Source organism: Malaclemys terrapin, chromosome 4, assembly GCF_027887155.1.
Source record: "Malaclemys terrapin pileata isolate rMalTer1 chromosome 4, rMalTer1.hap1, whole genome shotgun sequence".
Classification (NCBI taxonomy): domain Eukaryota; kingdom Metazoa; phylum Chordata; order Testudines; family Emydidae; genus Malaclemys; species Malaclemys terrapin.
In genome coordinates this window covers 6,663,976-6,682,400 of record NC_071508.1, presented here as the reverse complement: position 1 = coordinate 6,682,400, position 18,425 = coordinate 6,663,976, and the positions used below count along the sequence as shown (strand labels likewise).

At 65.3% G+C, this 18,425-nt stretch overlaps 1 protein-coding gene across 1 annotated transcript; it reads left to right on the top strand.

Annotated features, from left to right (window-relative positions):
* Positions 1-5,705: 5,705 nt before the first annotated feature.
* Positions 5,706-18,378, top strand: UNC93B1 (unc-93 homolog B1, TLR signaling regulator). Its single transcript, XM_054025722.1, has 12 exons — positions 5,706-5,783; positions 11,326-11,456; positions 11,763-11,904; positions 12,851-13,004; positions 13,418-13,579; positions 13,790-13,919; positions 14,445-14,538; positions 14,793-14,917; positions 15,462-15,644; positions 15,981-16,254; positions 16,524-16,642; positions 17,086-18,378. The coding sequence occupies exons 1-12, from the start codon at positions 5,774-5,776 to the stop codon at positions 17,386-17,388; spliced, it is 1,827 nt and encodes a 608-aa protein (XP_053881697.1). The 5' UTR covers positions 5,706-5,773; the 3' UTR covers positions 17,389-18,378.
* Positions 18,379-18,425: the final 47 nt, after the last annotated feature.

Sequence of the window (18,425 nt, the reverse complement as noted above, 5' to 3'; positions counted from 1 at the left end):
CCATGGCGCTGAGCGCCTGTGAGGGGGGAGGACCAACGGCCAAGGGGCAACAGGGGGCACGTTAATGTCCCGAGGTCAGAAATAGGAGCCGGGCAGCAGGAGGGAACTCTAGTTTGATTTCTTTTACAGCCTGAGCCTGGAGCTTGTTGCTCCCCCAGGCACCTGGCAGATGGGTTCACACAGACATGTGCATACCTGTGCACACCCACACCCCTGTGCTTACACATGCACACCCACCCACCCACACCTGTATCCACACACACACACATACACCCACACACGCACACCCCCAGGTATGCCTGCACCGGCACACCTGCACCCACATGCACACACCCCTAGGCACACCTGCACCCACACCAGCACACCTGCACCCCCCACACACATGCAGGCACACCTGCACCCACCCACCCTCCCACCCTCACACACACACACACACACAGACACACACACATGCAGGCACACCTGCACCCACACTCACACACCCCTAGGGGCACCTGCACCCCCCCCCACACACACACACTCAGGCACACCTGCACCCACACACACACACCCCTAGGCACACCTGGACCCACATGTGCACACACTCAGACACACCTGCACCCCCCCACACCCACAGATTCAGGCACACCTGCACCCAGATGTGCACACCCCTAGGTACACCTGCACCCACCCACCCCTAGGCACACCTGCACCCACACACACTCAGGCACACCTGCACCCACCCCCACACACCCCTAGGCACACCTGCACCCACCCACCCACCCACTCAGGCACACCTGCACCCACCCCCACACACTCAGGCACACCTGCACCCACATGCGCACAAGTTCTCCCAACACCAGGGGCACCCGGCCCCTTTGTAGCTCTCTAAGAGGATGGAAGGTGCTGGCCACGCACACCCCCTTACGTGGGGGAAGCCAGACAGCCAGGGAAGCCGTGCGCTCTCACTCTCTGGGGCTGCCCAGCCAGCCCCTCAGCTGGGGCTTGTCAGGCTGGGTAGCGGGGCCCTGCCCCAAGCTCCTATGCCCCCTCTGCTCAGCTGGCTGGCCATTCTGCCCACAGGCTGCCCACACCAACAGTGCCATCCCAGGCCTGGGCTTTGGAAGCCAGGGCAAGGCCCTGGGCAGCTTCCCCCCCACCCAGAGCGAGGGCCCGGCCAGTGCCCCCCTGTACAGCTGCTTGGCAGGACGCAGTGGGAATTGCCAGGTGCATCCCTGACTGCAGGAACAAAGGCGGGCGATCGAGTTACCAAGGGGCTCTGGGCAACCCGTCCCCCCGCCACTCATTCCCTGGGCACGGTGCCCAACCCGGCTGCGCTGCCCCAGCCAACCTATCCAGCCCAGCTGAGGCCCCCGCAGTGAAGGCGGTGTCCGCCCGCCTCCTCCTCGGCACCATCCCTGGCAGCGAGCTCCCACCTCACCCCTCCTGCCGGGCGGGAGGGGAGGGGCGACTCCACCAGCAGCTCCCGCGCCATGCCAGTCTCGGTGCTGGAGTGCAGGGCCCTTGCCTCAGCGCCCCCTGCCCCTTACCGCCTCACTGCTGAGCCCACAGGGAAGGGCCTTACTGATCTGGCACAGGACCCAGCCACCAGCTTCACCTGCCAGCCTCGCTATTGGTTGAATGGCTGCCCGAAACCCAAGGAGCTGATTGGCCGTGCCAGGGCAGGGGGTGGGAAGCAGCCCTCAAACCTCACCAGGGTTATCCCATAGAGTCAGCCCCAGGGCCCATCTAACCTGATGTCCCAGCTCCAGCCAGCTGCTTCAGGACAGCCCCAGAATGCCTGCAGTTATGGGACAGCTGCCCCCACCTGGTGCTATCTAGTAGCAGGGAGTTCCAGAGGTCAGTCCCCCAAAGTGTAAAATAACACTGAATTTCCTGCCCCTACTTTGAATGCCCCTTGATGCTGAAGTTTTCTAAACAGACTCCATTCTAATCTTCTAGTGCTTCCCACCACACCCACCCGCCAGCATCACCCCAAGCGCACTTCCCAGCCATGCCCACCCATGGTGTCACACCAAATGCGCTCCCCAGCTAAGCCCATTGGCCAGTGTCACCCCAAGCACACTCCCCAGCCATGCCCATCCATGGTGTCACACCAAAAGTGCTCCCCAGCCCTATTCACTGACCAGTGTCACACTGAGAGCTCTCCCCAGCCATGCCCGCCTGACACCGAGAATACCCCCAACCATCATCGCCTCTCACATTAAGAACCCCTGGCCACCCCCGGGGAGCTGGCACCACTCAGCTTCTGGTGGCCCTCGTAAATCCCCCTCTGTGAGCTGGTACGTGAGTGTCAATGGGAGCCCCGCGCTGATAGCTCAGAGAGCACAGAGCGCCTGCGGCGCACCAGTCAGCCAGAGCGGAGGGGTGTGCGCCCCACAGCTCCCCCAGCCACAGTGGGGCAGTGTGGAATACATGCTCAGCTGTGGAGGCAGAAATGCAGGTGTAACCCACCCTCTGTAGTTGGCCCCAGCGTGCCCGCTGCTGGAATCTGGAGCCCAGATCTGGAGCGCACCCTTCCAGAAGGTGCTGATACACTGGAGAGGGGTCAGAGAATGATTAGGGGATTGGAAAACCTGCCTTGGAGTGATAGACTCCAGGAGCTCAATTTATTTAACTTAACAAAGAGCAGGTTAAGGGATGACTTGATCCCAGTCTGTAAGTACCTGGGTGGGGAACAAATATGTAATAATGGTCTTATCCGTCTAGCAGAGAAAGGCCTGACATGATCCAGTGGCTGGAAGTTGAAACTAGACAAATTCAGACTGGAAATAAGGTGTCAAGGTTTAACAGGGAGGGTAATTCACCATTGGAACAATTTACCAAGGGTTGCAGTGGATTCGGCATCACTGACAATGTTTAAATCAAGATTGGCTGTTTTTCTCAAAGCTCTGCTCTAGGGATTATTTTGGGGGCAGGTCCCTGGCCTGTGTTGTAGGAGGTCAGACTAGATGACCACAGTGGTCCTTTCTGGCCTTCGAATATATGAATCTTCCAGTATGTTACATGGCTCCCTGCTAGTGGCTGGGTCAGAGAGGATAACAACCAACTACTGCAGTCAGCTAGTGCAGCTCCTCCTGGAGTGCCGGTGCCAGGGGTCTGTGCTGCAGGGCTGAAGGCTCTGGACTCTCCCCCGGCTGGCTGCGGGGCCTTGTGGTTACTGCAGGCTCTGGGCTCATGGCTGTGGAGCTGCGTGGGGGTTGGTGCAGCTGTACTTGGTGGAGTTTCTCACCTGAGTTTTTCTTTCAGGAAATTCCACAGGACCAGGATGTGGCAGAGGTGGCCAAGGACGGCAGTTGGGCGCTAGGAGATGGCCGCAGGCCAGCCGCCTGGGCAATCTTCCCACTGCCCCTTGCACAATTGCACCATGATGGTTTGTAATCACAGGCCCAATTGCCCAGACTCCCACCTCCATTCAGTGCAAAGGAAGGATGGGAACAGGGCTGCTGGTATAACAAGCCGGCTCAGCTGGGCGTTGTGGGCTGGAGGCACGGACCACTGGGTTGGTTCTCTGGCCTGTGTGATGCAGGAGGTCGGCTTAGCTGATCTAAAGGTCTCTCCGGGCCTGAACATCTGTGAATCTGTTCAACATCCCTTCAGTGCACGGCCCTTGCCTCTTTCCTGGCACCAGACAGACGAGCCTGCCCTGGATGGGGAACTGAGACTGAAAGCTGGTGGCTGTTCCACCAGATGCAGCCCTAGAAAGGGAATTTGGTAAGCATGTGACTTGCTGCAGAAAGGGAAGTTGGGGCAAGTGAAACCTGCCCGAAGCTGCGTGGTGTCAGCTGGGTGAGCTGCTCCCGCCTGCTGCGAGTGGCTGGCCTTTGCGCTGCAAGCGCACTTCCTGAGCAGGGGCTGATGTTCACTGCATGCGACACCCCTGGGGCAAACCCCTCCAGGGCACAAGAGCAGCCAGGCCCCGCTGAATACGCCTGCTGCTGCTCGGGACAGCATGGCAGGAATTTCCCACAATCCCCTGGAGCTGCTCCCATCCTAGCATGCTGTGGAGTGGCCAACAAGGGCAGCCCACGGCTGGGTGGAGCAGCTGAGCTTTGTCTGGGGAGGTGCCAAGGCCCTGCCCCTAGTTTTAGCTTCGAGCCCCCACCCCAGAACAGGCTACTCCTGGGGCCGGGCTAGGGGAGGGCAGATGCAAAGGGGGCGGGGGCTGGGGTATCTGGATAGGCAGAGGGGGTGGGGAAAAGGACATTGAACAGCCAGTAAAAGGGGAGATTCAGCACATAAGTGAGGCAGTGCTGGGACTAGTGACCCACGGCTGGGGCGCCGCATGGGCAGAGATGGCCGCACTAGGGCAGATGGTGAATATACCAAGCAGAGAAGGAACCTGTCTCAGACACCTGTCCTGACAGGCACCTTCCCCGGTGGTGGCGCTCTGCCCACCACTCACCGGGCAATTGGGTTTGGGGAAGCTGTGTGGGGCCTGGGGCTCTGGGCCTGGGGCACTCTGTCAACTGTGGAATTCTGAACCCATTGCCCCAGGGCCTGCCGGGCTGGCAGAGCTCACTGCAAAGACCCGCTTGGCATGCTCGCCTGTGGACTTGCTCTTGTGCCGCCTGGCCTGGTCATCCTCTTAGTAAGGGTCCCTCTGATGGGCGCTGGCTGGAGACCAGTGCCAGGCTGAACATCAGCACTGCAGCCCATAGGGATGCAAGTATATAGGGGGCGCTCTCCCCTGGCAGTCAGTGCTGGCCCAGTGCCCCAGGTCAGCACTAGGGGGCACTGTGTTGAGAGCCTTTGGGAACTCCGGGAGCTGGGCCTCGAAGAAAAGCTCCAAATATCGAGAGCTGGCGCTAAGATTGGCACTTGCTGGGTCTGTACTTACGAGAAAAGGGAGCAGGACGCCACGCTGCCCCATCCCCAAATGCAGGCTGCTCCAGCTCTGTCCCTCTGAGATTTCCCCAGTGCCTAGAGACCGCCATGGAGATCAGGGCCTCCTGCCTGGCAATGGCCAAGGCTCTCCCTGCCATGTGACCCTGGGGAGGTGTGGGGGCAGTTCCTGTGATCCCCTCCCATCCCAGTGCACCACCAGGCCAAGATCTAAGTCCGTCTTTGCCCCCTGCTGCAGCTAGTGACTGGGACGGGTCCCCTCCCCTTATATAGGCCCTTCAGCAAGTATGTGTGTGTGCGGGCGGGGGGGGGGCATCCTGTTCACCCCCAGGGCAGGGGGAGGGTCAGCCCCATCTTGCTACCAGCGGATCAGAACCAATTTGCTCCCAGCCCTGACCCCAAATTGACCCCAACACCCTTGGGAACCGGCAGCACCTAGTGCGGGTGCCACTTCCCACATGGGGCAATGATGCCCCCTTAACTCTGCCCTGCTGGGTGCTCACCTCGGGGGGCCATGGGGTATTTGCTGGGCGAGTCCCCACTGCTGCCCCTGCAGGAGGCAGAGTTAAGGAGATGCGGGCAGAGTTAAGGTGATGGAGGAGCAGCGCCGGAGCTGAGTCCCCGCACCAGTAGCAAGTGCCCTCGTGTCATCACAATATTCCAGGGCAGGGGCTGTAACTGGGCGTCCCTCAGCAATCAGGTCCTGGGGGGCAGGGGGACACGGGAGGGGGAACGGATCGTACCCCTCTATCTCCATCCCAAGGGGCAGCCTTGATGGAGGTAACAGCGCGGAGGCAGGCCGGGCGGGCCCTGCCACTTTAAGACATGCCCCCGCTCCCTCCTCCCGGCCGAAAGGGGAAGTGCTGCCCGCTCCCTCCCCTGGCCCGGGTCCCAGCCCGGCCCGGAGCCTGCGAGATTCACCAGCGCCATGGAGTCAGGTACCGGGGCGGTCCCTGCGCTTGATCCCCCCTCCGCCCCTCCCTGCACCCCCTTCCTTCCCTCCCTCCTTCTCCTCCCCCTCCTGCTCCATTCCCCCCCCCGTTTGTTCTCCTCCTCCCCTCCCCAGCCCAAGAACTCCTGCAACTGCCCCACCCCCACCTGCTTCCCCCCCCTCCAGCTACCGCCCGCTACCGCCCCCGCCGTTAGTGCCACTTGTTGCGGCAGAATCTGCTCATTCTTGGGTTTTTCTGTGTCAGACGGAACTTCCTGAATCCCCTCCCCCACCCACCCTGCCCCCAAACCACGGGGCTGCGGGTCGGGGGTGAGGGGCACTGGCAGAGCAGTGGGGGACCCAGGGCTGGGATAGCAGGGGGGGTCGGGAGGGAGGGGCACTGGCAGAGCAGTGGGGGGAGCCCAGGGCTGGGATAGCAGGGGGGGTTGGGAGTGAGGGGCACTGGCAGAGCAATGGGGGACCCAGGGCTGGGATAGCAGGAGGGGTTGGGAGTGAGGGGCACTGGCAGAGCAATGGGGGACCCAGGGCTGGGATAGAAGGGGGGGGTCGGGAGGGAGGGGCACTGGCAGAGCAGTGGGGGAGCCCAGGGCTGGGAGAGCAGGGGGGTCGGGAGGGAGGGGCACTGGCAGAGCAATGGGGGACCCAGGGCTGGGATAGAAGGGGGGGTCGGGAGTGAGGGGCACTGGCAGAGCAGTGGGGGGAGCACAGGGCTGGGATAGCAGGGGGGGTCGGGAGGGAGGGGCACTGGCAGAGCAATGGGGGACCCAGGGCTGGGATAGCAGGGGGGGTTGGGAGTGAGGGGCACTGGCAGAGCAATGGGGGACCCAGGGCTGGGATAGAAGGGGGGGGTCGGGAGGGAGGGGCACTGGCAGAGCAGTGGGGGAGCCCAGGGCTGGGAGAGCAGGGGGGGGTCGGGAGGGAGGGGCACTGGCAGAGCAATGGGGGACCCAGGGCTGGGATAGAAGGGGGGGGTCGGGAGTGAGGGGCACTGGCAGAGCAGTGGGGGGAGCACAGGGCTGGGATACCAGGGGGGGTCGGGAGGGAGGGGCACTGGCAGTGCTGTGGGGGGACCCAGGGCTGGGATAGCAGGGGGGGTCGGGAGTGAGGGGCACTGGCAGAGCAGTGGGGGGAGCCCAGGGCTGGGATAGCAGGGGGGGTTGGGAGTGAGGGGCACTGGCAGAGCAATGGGGGACCCAGGGCTGGGATAGCAGGGGGGGTCGGGAGTGAGGGGCACTGGCAGAGCAATGGGGGACCCAGAGCTGGGATAGCAGGGGTATAGGAAGTGAGGGGCACTGGCAGTGTTGTGGGGGGAGCCCAGGGCTGGGAGAGCAGGGGGGTGTAGGAAGTGAGGAGCACTGGCAGTGCTGTGGGGGGAGCCCAGGGCTGGGATAGCAGGGGGTGTCGGGAGAGAGGGGCACTGGCAGAGCAGTGTGGGGAGCCCAGGGCTGGGATAGCATAGGGGGTTGAGAGTGAGGGGCACTGACGGTGCTGTGGGGGGAGCCCAGGGCTGGGATAGCAGGGGGTGTCGGGAGAGAGGGGCACTGGCAGAGCAGTGTGGGGAGCCCAGGGCTGGGATAGCATAGGGGGTTGAGAGTGAGGGGCACTGGCGGTGCTGTGGGGGGAGCCCAGGGCTGGGATAGCAGGGGGGGTCGGGAGTGAGGGGCACTGTCAAAGCCGTGTGGGGGACCCAGGCCTGGGATAGCAGGGGGGGTTGGGAGTGAGGGGCACTGGCAGAGCAGTGGGGGGAGCCCAGGGCTGGGATAGCAGGGGGTGTAGGAAGTGAGGAGCACTGGCAGAGCAATGGGGGACCCAGGGCTGGGATAGCAGGGGGGGTTGGGAGTGAGGGGCACTGGCAGAGCAATGGGGGACCCAGGGCTGGGATAGCAGGGGGGGTCGGGAGTGAGGGGCACTGGCAGAGCAATGGGGGACCCAGGGCTGGGATAGCAGGGGGGGTCGGGAGTGAGGGGCACTGCCAGAGCAGTCGGGGGAGCCCAGGGCTGGGATAGCAGGGGGGTGTCGGGAGGGAGGGGCACTGGCAGAGCAATGGGGAGCCCAGGGCTGGGATAGCAGGGGGGGTCGGGAGGGAGGGGCACTGGCAGAGCAATGGGGAGCCCAGGGCTGGGATAGCAGGGGGTGTCGGGAGTGAGGGGCACTGGCAGAGCAGTGGGGGGAGCCCAGGGCTGGGATAGCAGCGGGTGTCGGGAGTGAGGGGCACTGGCAGAGCAGTGGGGGGAGCACAGGGCTGGGATAGCAGGGGGGTCGGGAGGGAGGGGCACTGGCAGAGCAATGGGGAGCCCAGGGCTGGGAGAGCAGGGCGGGTCGGGTGGGAGGGGCACTGGCAGAGCAATGGGGGACCCAGGGCTGGGATAGCAGGGGGGGTCGGGAGTGAGGGGCACTGGCAGAGCAGTGTGGGGAGCCCAGGGCTGGGATAGCAGGGGGGGGTCGGGAGTGAGGGGCACTGGCAGAGCAGTGGGGGAAGCCCAGGGCTGGGATAGCAGGGGGGGTCGGGAGTGAGGGGCACTGGCAGAGCAATGGGGGGAGCCTAGGGCTGGGATAGCAGGGGGTGTCGGGAGTGAGGGGCACTGGCAGAGCAATGGGGGACCCAGGGCTGGGATAGCAGGGGGGGTCGGGAGTGAGGGGCACTGGCAGAGCAGTGGGGGACCCAGGGCTGGGATAGCAGGGGGGGTCGGGAGTGAGGGGCACTGGCAGAGCAGTGGGGGAGCCCAGGGCTGGGATAGCAGGGGGTGTCGGGAGTGAGGGGCACTGGCAGAGCAATGAGGGACCCAGGGCTGGGATAGCAGGGGGGGGTTGGGAGTGAGGGGCACTGGCAGAGCAATGGGGGACCCAGGGCTGGGATAGCAGGGGGGGTCGGGAGTGAGGGGCACTGGCAGAGCAGTGGGGGTAGCCCAGGGCTGGGAGAGCAGGGGGGGTCGGGAGTGAGGGGCACTGGCAGAGCAGTGGGGGACCCAGGGCTGGGATAGCAGGGGAGGTCGGGAGTGAGGGGCACTGGCAGAGCAGTGGGGGAGCCCAGGGCTGGGATAGCAGGGGGTGTCGGGAGTGAGGGGCACTGGCAGAGCAATGAGGGACCCAGGGCTGGGATAGCAGGGGGGGGTTGGGAGTGAGGGGCACTGGCAGAGCAATGGGGGACCCAGGGCTGGGATAGCAGGGCGGGTCGGGTGGGAGGGGCACTGGCAGAGCAGTGGGGGAGCCCCGGGCTGGGATAGCAGGGGGGGTCGGGGGTGAGGGGCACTGGCAGAGCAGTCGGGGAGCCCAGGGCTGGGATAGCAGGGGGGGTTGGGAGGGAGGGGCACTGGCAGTGCTGTGGGGGGAGCCCAGGGCTGGGATAGCAGGGGGTGTAGGGAGTGAGGGGCACTGGCAGAGCAATGGGGGACCCAGGGCTGGGATAGCAGGGGGGGTCGGGAGTGAGGGGCACTGGCAGAGCAGTCGGGGGACCCAGGGCCGGGATAGCAGGGGGGGTCGGGAGTGAGGGGCACTGGCAGAGCAGTCGGGGGACCCAGGACTGGGATAGCAGGGGGTGTTGGGAGGGAGGGGCACTGGCAGAGCAATGGGGAGCCCAGGGCTGGGATAGCAGGGGGGGTCGGGAGGGAGGGGCACTGGCAGAGCAGTGGGGGGAGCCCAGGGCTGGGATAGCAGGGGGGGTCGGGAGAGAGGGGCACTGGCAGAGCAGTGGGGGGAGCCCAGGGCTGGGATAGCAGGGGGGGTCGGGAGAGAGGGGCACTGGCAGAGCAGTGGGGGACCCAGGGCTGGGATAGCAGGGGGGGTCGGGAGTGAGGGGCACTGGCAGAGCAGTGGGGGGAACCCAGGGCTGGGATAGCAGGGGGGGTCGGGAGGGAGGGGCACTGGCAGAGCAGTGGGGGGAGCCCAGGGCTGGGATAGCAGGGGGGGTCGGGAGAGAGGGGCACTGGCAGAGCAGTGGGGGGAGCCCAGGGCTGGGATAGCAGGGGGGGTAGGGAGAGAGGGGCACTGGCAGAGCAGTGGGGGACCCAGGGCTGGGATAGCAGGGGGGGTCGAGAGAGAGGGGCACTGGCAGAGCAGTGTGGGGAGCCCAGGGCTGGGATAGCAGCGGGTGTTGGGAGTGAGGAGCACTGGCAGAGCAGTGGGGGACCCAGGGCTGGGATAGCAGGGGGGGTCCGGAGTGAGGAGCACTGGCAGAGCAGTGGGGGAGCCCAGGGCTGGGATAGCAGCGGGTGTTGGGAGTGAGGAGCACTGGCAGAGCAGTGGGGGAGCCCAGGGCTGGGATAGCAGGGGGGGTCGGGAGTGAGGGGCACTGGCAGAGCAGTGGGGGAGCCCAGGGCTGGGACAGCAGGGGGGGTCGGGAGTGAGGGGCACTGGCAGAGCAGTGGGGGGAGCCCAGGGCTGGGATAGCAGGGGGGGTCGGGAGAGAGGGGCACTGGCAGAGCAGTGGGGGGAGCCCAGGGCTGGGATAGCAGGGGGTGTTGGGAGTGAGGAGCACTGGCAGAGCAGTGGGGGAGCCCAGGGCTGGGATAGCAGGGGGGGGGTCGGGAGAGAGGGGCACTGGCAGAGCAGTGGGGGACCCAGGGCTGGGATAGCAGGGGGGGTCGGGAGAGAGGGGCACTGGCAGAGCAGTGGGGGGAGCCCAGGGCTGGGATAGCAGCGGGGGTCGGGAGTGAGGGGCACTGGCAGAGCAGTGGGGGGAGCCCAGGGCTGGGATAGCAGCGGGTGTTGGGAGTGAGGGGCACTGGCAGAGCAATGGGGGGAGCCCAGGGCTGGGATAGCAGGGGGGGTCGGGAGAGAGGGGCACTGGCAGAGCAGTGGGGGGAGCCCAGGGCTGGGATAGCAGGGGGGGTCGGGAGAGAGGGGCACTGGCAGAGCAGTGGGGGAGCCCAGGGCTGGGACAGCAGGGGGGGTCGGGAGTGAGGGGCACTGGCAGAGCAGTGGGGGAGCCCAGGGCTGGGATAGCAGTGGGTGTCGGGAGTGAGGAGCACTGGCAGAGCAGTGGGGGACCCAGGGCTGGGATAGCAGGGGGGGTCGGGAGAGAGGGGCACTGGCAGAGCAGTGGGGGGAGCCCAGGGCTGGGATAGCAGGGGGGGTCGGGAGTGAGGGGCACTGGCAGAGCAGTGGGGGGAGCCCAGGGCTGGGATAGCAGCGGGTGTTGGGAGTGAGGGGCACTGGCAGAGCAATGGGGGGAGCCCAGGGCTGGGATAGCAGGGGGGGTCGGGAGAGAGGGGCACTGGCAGAGCAGTGGGGGGAGCCCAGGGCTGGGATAGCAGGGGGGGTCGGGAGAGAGGGGCACTGGCAGAGCAGTGGGGGAGCCCAGGGCTGGGATAGCAGTGGGTGTTGGGAGTGAGGGGCACTGGCAGAGCAGTGGGGGACCCAGGGCTGGGATAGCAGGGGGGGTCGGGAGTGAGGGGCACTGGCAGAGCAGTGGGGGAGCCCAGGGCTGGGATAGCAGGGGGTGTCAGGAGTGAGGGGCACTGGCAGTGCTGTGACCAGGTTGTGGCACTTTTTCCCATTCCTCTCTCTCTCCCATGTCTGTGGCCCTGCAGGCGGCAATGCCAACGCAGCGATGGAGAAGGACCCTGATTGCTACCAGGAGGCCATGGGCAATGGGGTGGCAGCTGACGGACTGGTGGTGGGAGCTGGTGACGTGCCTATTCTGGATGTGGGGGAGGTGCAGGTGAGACCCCAATTCCCTGCTGAGCCTGTCTGGCTGTGCGCTATGTCCTGGCAGCTGTGGGCCGAGGAGGGTCAGAGCCGAGCTGGGTGAGGGCCAGCCGGGCCCCTCGGTGCTTCCAGCCCGAGGGTGTCCCTGTCTGGCGGGGGTGTGGATGGGGATTGGTGGGCAAGGAGCGCAGCTGCTGTGCTGGCAGTTCCAGAAGTGCCTGGCAGAGCCCCACCATGGACCAGCGTGGGGAGCAGGCCCCTGGGAAAAGGGGTCCTGGGTCTGGCCCCACCTCCCTCATGGCTCCCTGGTTCTCCTCAGCTGGACGACTTTGTGGGTGCCAACCCCGACTATAACGAGGAGGAGGAGGAGCGCAAGTACTTCCGCCGCAAGCGCCTCGCCGTCGTCAAAAACGTGCTGGCCGCCAGCCTGGGCGGGATGCTGACCTATGGCGTCTACCTGGGTATGGCCCGCCCTCTGCCCTGCCCTGCCCATTGCCCCCCGGGCATCTACCTGGGTATGGCCTGCCCACTACCCCATATCAGCCCCACCCACTGCCCCCCGGGCATCTACCTGGGTATGGCCTGCCCACTACCCCATATCAGCCCCACCCACTGCCCCCCAGGCGTCTAGCTGGGTATGGCCTGCCCACTACCCCATATCAGCCCCACCCACTGCCCCCCAGGCGTCTAGCTGGGTATGGCCTGCCCACTGCCCTGCACTGGCCCCGCCCACTGCCCCATCCCTTTCCTGTCCCCACCCACTTCCCCCCAGGCATCTACCTGGGTATGGCCGGCCCACTGCCTCACCCCTCTCCTGGGCCCACCCAATGCCCCCCAGCCTGGACAGGATGCTGACCTACAGCGTCTACCAGGATATGCTCCCCCACCATACCTGCCTCCTGCCACCCCACCCAACCCTCAGCCTGGGTGTCTCCCTGAGTATGGCCCACCCACTGCCCTGCCTCTCCCTGGCCCCACCCGCTGCCCCCTCCCTGGGCATGATGTTGGGATACGGCATCTGGGGCCCCCCTCCCGTAACTCTGCTGCTGGGTTTTTCCTGGTGCCCCCACAACTTTTCCTCTGTGCAGATACCTGCTGGGGGGTTCCTACCACTCCACTCACTCCCTGGGTCCTGCCTCTCTACCTCTCAATCCCAGGGGAGTGTGGGGAGGAATGGAGGTGGGTCAGATCTCAGCCTGATTCCAAGCATCCAGGGCCCCTGCGTGCCAGCCCCTCGGCCCTGGTAACTTCCCCCATCCTTTCCCAGCCGCCCCATCCTGCAGGGGGCTGTGGGCTGGGGAAGAGGCCCTGTCCCTCTGGGTTCAGCTCCCCCGTGCGCTAGGCTGGGCTTGTGGGGCGCAGGGCAGGATTCACCCTGGTGCGACCGCCCCTCCCCCCCCCCCCCAGGCCTGCTACAGATGCAGCTGATCCTGCACTATGATGAGACGTACCGGGAGGTGAAATACAGCAACATGGGGCTGCAGGACATCGACAGCAAGATGCTGATGGGCATCAACGTCACCCCCATCGTGGCTCTGTTCTACACGCCCGTCCTCATCAGGTACCTGCCCTGCCCACCAGGGCTTTGGAGCAGAGCCTGGAGCTGGAGCAGCGGAGCTGCAGGTTTTTGCCTGGAGCTGGAGCGGAGCCGGAGCACAGCTCCAAAGCCCTGCTGCCCACCAGCCCAGTCTGCAACCAGCACACCCGAGAGATCCCACCCCCCGAGCCAGCCCCTGCTCTGGGGCTGGATCGGAGCTGGTGCCCCCTAGAGGGAAAAGGCCCCATGTCCCATTTCCTGCCCCCCTGAGCCAGTCCCTGCCCTGGGGCTGATCAGAGCTGGTGCCCCCTGTGGTGAGCAGACCCAAGTCCTATCCCCTGAGGCAGACAGAGCCCCATGTCTCCCCGCGGATGGGGGGGTGGGGATGGGGACATGGGGGTCCTACTGCTGACCCGGCTCCCCATATGGCTGCCCAGGTTCTTCGGCACCAAGTGGACCATGTTTCTGGCCGTGGGGATCTACGCCCTCTTCGTCTCCACCAACTACTGGGAGCGCTACTACACGCTGGTGCCCTCGGCCGTGGCCATCGGTGTGGCCATTGTGCCCCTCTGGGCCTCCATGGGCAACTACGTCACCCGGTGAGCTGCCATGGAGCAGGGCCCCACCTGCTGGGGGGCGGGGGGCCCTCGGGTAATGGGGCATGGGCGTTGCTGCAGGGGGATGGGCGCTCGGGTGTTGGCGTTCCTGGGGAGGAGGGGGTGTGCCCCCCCGGTGGGCACTGTGTGGCTCATGGGGCTGCTGCGCCACACTCCCCTCCCCCATTTCATGCTCACCGTCGCCCCCTGCAGGATGGCGCAGAAGTACTACGAATACGTGAACTACAAGGAGGAGCATGTGCTGGAGCAGCAGCGTGCCCCACGTGGTGCCTACAACACCTACATCATCACCTTCCAGAGCCTCTTCTATGGCTGCTTCCACGTGAGGGCAGGGCCTGGGGTACTGGGGAGGGGGCGGGGAGATGGCCCACGGGCTAGGAGTTGGCTGGGCACTGACGCATGGGTACTGGGGATGGGGGAAAGCAAGGCACTGGGGAGTGGCCAGGGAGGTGGGATAGGCACTGGGGCTGTATTGGGGGCATGGAGCTAGGCTGGGCGTAGGAGAACGGGGAGGCTGGGCGTGGGGGAGGTGCTGGGGGGTGGGCTGGGCGCGGGGGGGGCAGGGAGGTGGGCTGGGCGCAGGGGGAGGCGCTTGGGGGGCAAGGAGGTGGGCTGGGCACAGGGGCAGTCTGGCTGCAGCTTGGTTCTCATGTGTTGAGAAGCAGGAGGTGTGGTTGCACCAAGTCCAGGAAATGCAGTGGGCTGTGCTGGCACGGGGGCTGGCCCTGGGCAGTGCGGGGCCTCCTGTCCCGGCACAGAGCTGCGGGTGGAGTGGAGTGTGCTGGTGCCGCTGGGCTGCGGTAGGAGACCCCCACGGCCTCACCTCCTCCCTGTTCCTCTGTTCCAGCTGAGCTTCGTCTGCGCCCAGATGCCCATGCTTTTCTTCCTGAATTCGTACCTGTACGACCTGAACCACACGCTCTGCAATGTGAAGAACTGCGGTGAGCATCTGCGGTGGGGCAGCATTACCCAGCCAGGGCAGACTGGCTCCTCCTGCCCCGTCCTTATCCTTGCCACTTCCACTCCCCTCACCCCAGCACTCCTGCCTGTTGCTCCCTGACACGTCTCCTGGGCACTGCCCCTGCCCCCTCCTCGCTGCCGGAGCGCCCACCTTGAGTCCCACGCCCCCCTCTAGGTGGGGCTCTGAGCGCCCCCTGCAGGCCGGCTGGGCTGTGACGCCATGTTTGCTCCTCAGGCACCCTGAGCAAAGGCATGCTCCCCGGCTTCAACGCCACCGTGCTGCAGAACCTGCCGCGCAGCATCAACCTCATCATCGTCGAGAGCGTGCTCATGGGCACAGCCTTCCTCTCCATGCTCATGGTATGGACCGGCAGGGGAGTGTGTGGGGGCCTTCCCCTCCATGCTCATGGTATGGACTGGTGGGGTGGGGCAGCGGGGGCGGGGCCTTCCTCTCCATGCCCATGGTACAGACTGGACCTGTAGAGAAAGGATCGGGGTGGGACCTTCCTTTCCATGCTCATGGTATGGACTGTGGGTGGGGCGTTCCTCTCCAGGGTCATGGTATGGACCGGTGGGCAGGAATGGGGGCAGGGCTTTCCTCTCCATGCTGTGCCACCCCTCTCCCCATGCTCACCATCTGAGCTCCCCCAGGTGGGTGCGGTGGGGTCAGGGAGCCCATGGTGGGAGCTGTGGAATGGGGTAGTTGCTGGAGAGGGGGATTGGTCTCCTCAGGGCTACGGCCCCCTCAGCTGTCTCCTCACACCCAGCCTGACCCACAGCCCTGGCCAGCTCCTCCCATCACTCCCTAGCTCACCCTGTGCAAGGAGTGGCAGTGCCCCCCCTTGGCGCAGGGTCCCTACCCCTCTGGGTTTCAGGGTCTCCCGTACTCACCCCCCGCCCCCAGGTGCTGATCCTATGCGGCTCAGCCTATCGCCCCACGGAGGAAATCGACCTGCGCAGCATCGGCTGGGGCAACATCTTCCAGCTGCCCTTCAAGCACATGCGGGACTATCGCCTGCGCCACCTCTTCCCCTTCTTCATCTACAGCGGCTTCGAGGTGCTCTTCGTCTGCACCGGCTTCTCCCTGGTACGGCTGCGCCCCTCTCCGGGGTCCCCCGTAGGGGTTGGGGAGGCCACAGCAGAAGGGGTGGGGTACAGTGCTCTGGTGGGGGACTGGCACAGGCAAAGGGGTGGGGGGTTGGATTGGCTGCACTATGGTGGTGGGGCTGCATGCAGAAGGGGTGGGGGATTGGATGGGGGTGCGCTCTGCTGGGGGAGCAGGGAGGCTGTGCTTTGCTGGGGGAGCAGAAGTGGGGGGGGGCTGCACTGGGCTGGGGAGCGGGGGGGGGGGATGGGGGGCTGCACTCTGGTGGGGGGCCGGCCATGCCATGCTATGCTAACCAGCATCTACCCCTCACCTCAGAATTATGCTGTCTGTGCCATTGGCCTGGAGAAGCTGGCCTACATCATCCTGGCCTACGGCTTCTCAGCTGCGGCCTGCTCCAGCCTGGCGCTGTCCATGCTGCGCCTGCCCCGCCAGGCCCCACTGCTGGCCGGAGCTGCCGTCCATGCCATCCTGCTCATCGGCCTGTTCTGCTGGGCGCCCAAGCCACGTGGCCCAGACCAGGCCTCCCTGCTCTACCTGGTGGCTGCGCTCTGGGGGCTGGGCAGCGCCCTGAACAAGACCAGCCTTAGCAGTGAGTAGCGGGGTCAGCGGAGGTGGGGTGGAGCCCCGGGCCCAATGCCAGCCGGACCCTGCCCATCACTCCCCATGATACCTCCCCCAGGGGGGGAGGGGGGTAGCCCAGTGGCTCTGGAATGGGGCTTTGGGTCCGTCGGTGCAGTTGGAAGCCCCCCATCTCCCTGGGCCCCAGTGGACCCAGGAACTGTGACCATGTCCAGCATGGGGGAGGAGCCGCTGTCTGATGCCTGCTGTCTGTATGTCCGTCTGTCTGTCCCCCTGCAGCGCTCCTGGGAATGCTGTACCAAGACAAGGAGCGCCAGGACTTCGTCTTCACCATCTACCACTGGTGGCAGGCGCTGGCCATCTTTGTGGTGTACCTGTGGTCGGGGCTGCCCATGAAGGTGAGCGGGGGCTGCTTCCAGCCTGCTCTTCTGTGGGGCAGGGCACAGGGGGCTGGGTTCATGGGAGGTGCAGGCCTGACACCATGATCCCCAGGGGGGCAGGGTCCCGAGGGCAGAGGGTGTGGGACAGGAGCCATTTTCTCTAGCCATAGGGGCAATAACCCTGCTCCCCAGTGGGGCTGCAAGGACCTGGAGGCTCGGGCATAATGGGCTGAGACTTTCCTTTGGTTCTGGATCAAACTGGTTAGTCATGGGCCTGGCCCCGGCCTCAGTCAGGACAAGCCCCTTCCTGGAACTGCCTTTCCCATCATTTCCCCCTCTGGGTGAGGCAGGCAGCCTGGCTCAGGTGGTTGGGGGGGAGGGGTGGGCCCAGCTGGTGGGGGACAGGGGTGGGGGAGAGTCCAGCCCTACCCCTGCTCAGTGTGCTCTCGCCCATCCCCTAGGCCAAGCTGTCCATCATGCTGCTGACCCTGGTGGCCTCGGTGCTCTCCTACCTGTGGATGGAGCACAAGCTGGCACGGCACATACTCTACCGCGTGCCCAAGATCCCCAAGCCGCGGCACAAGGTGCGGGGCTACCGCTACCTGGAGGCCGAGAACTCGGACGAAACGGGCTCGGAGGGGGAGTCTGAGCAGGACAGCGATGGGTCCCGGGAGGAGCGGGCAGGGCCCGGCGGGCAGCGGCACCAGCAGAAGTGTGCTTACGAGCAGGCACTGGGGGAGGAGGATGGAGAGAACGTGGGCTAGGGGGCCGCCCATGCCCCCCATGCCCGCCACCATCACCAACTCACTGCAGCTTCCCCCCTGTTTTGCCCACTGACTGTGGTGCTGGATTGTCCCCACTGCCCTCTGCCAGCCAGGCCTGGCAGAATCCCCCACCCTCTTCCAAACCTGGTGGGAGGGGATTGGAGGCAGAGAGAGGACCCTGCACACCACGGTGACTCGGTGACTGCTCCAGAGGGCACTGGAGCCCAGTTCTGCCGGGACTCCCAGTCCATTCCACAGAGGAGGTTTGCTATGGGGCTGTTTAGCATCAGTCCCTCTGGGCTGCTCCCAGAGTGCCTCCTGCCCTGGTTGAGGTCTCCAGGGGCCTTTGTGCTGTAGGAGCTGGTCAGGAATCAGGCCCAGTCTCCCGGCTCGTGTCAGCTCTGGACTGTGCATGGTGCTGTCCGTAACGGGCCCAGCCCTGGGCAGTGCGTGGAGAGGCTGGTGCACTGTGGAGTAGTCCTGTGTTATCATGCTGGATACTCTGGGGCTTGGGATCTGCCCTCTGCCAAACGTGGAGTGGCTGGCACTGAGCATTGCCCTTTGTGCATGGGCACCTGGGCGGTTCCCATCTGAAAAGGGCAGCAGTCGCTTTTCCCAGCACAGATGGGACCCACATAAGGGGACGATGCCAGCCCCCACAGCTGCCTTCTCCTGGCAAAGCAAGGGAGGGGCATGGAGAGCCCTCTGCCAGTGCCCCCTTCCAGGAGGGGAAGGTCCAGCCCCACCCTCCGCAGCCTACTGAGGTCTGGCGCCTGTGTGAGCGGGGAAGCCCATGAGGCCAGGCGCTGTAAAGCCCTGCCCTGCAGTAGAGGAGCTGTGATTCCCCGTCCCTGCCCCACCAGTCCCAGCAAGAAGCAGAGCATATCGTGTCTGCAGGCTGAGTTCTGGGTACTGGACGCTGCCCCCCGCACCTCCCGTGTCCTACTGTGCTTTGTAAAGGCCCTTTCCCAATAAAGATCCTCTCTCGGAGCTGCTGGGGCTGTGTGTATCTGGGATGCTGGGTTGTGTCCTGGGTG

Coding starts and splice junctions, on each gene's coding strand:
- UNC93B1 (XM_054025722.1), top strand. Junction 15,645..15,980: donor TCTGCACCGGCTTCTCCCTG/GTACGGCTGCGC, acceptor CCCTCACCTCAG/AATTATGCTGTCTGTGCCAT. Junction 16,255..16,523: donor GAACAAGACCAGCCTTAGCA/GTGAGTAGCGGG, acceptor GTCCCCCTGCAG/CGCTCCTGGGAATGCTGTAC.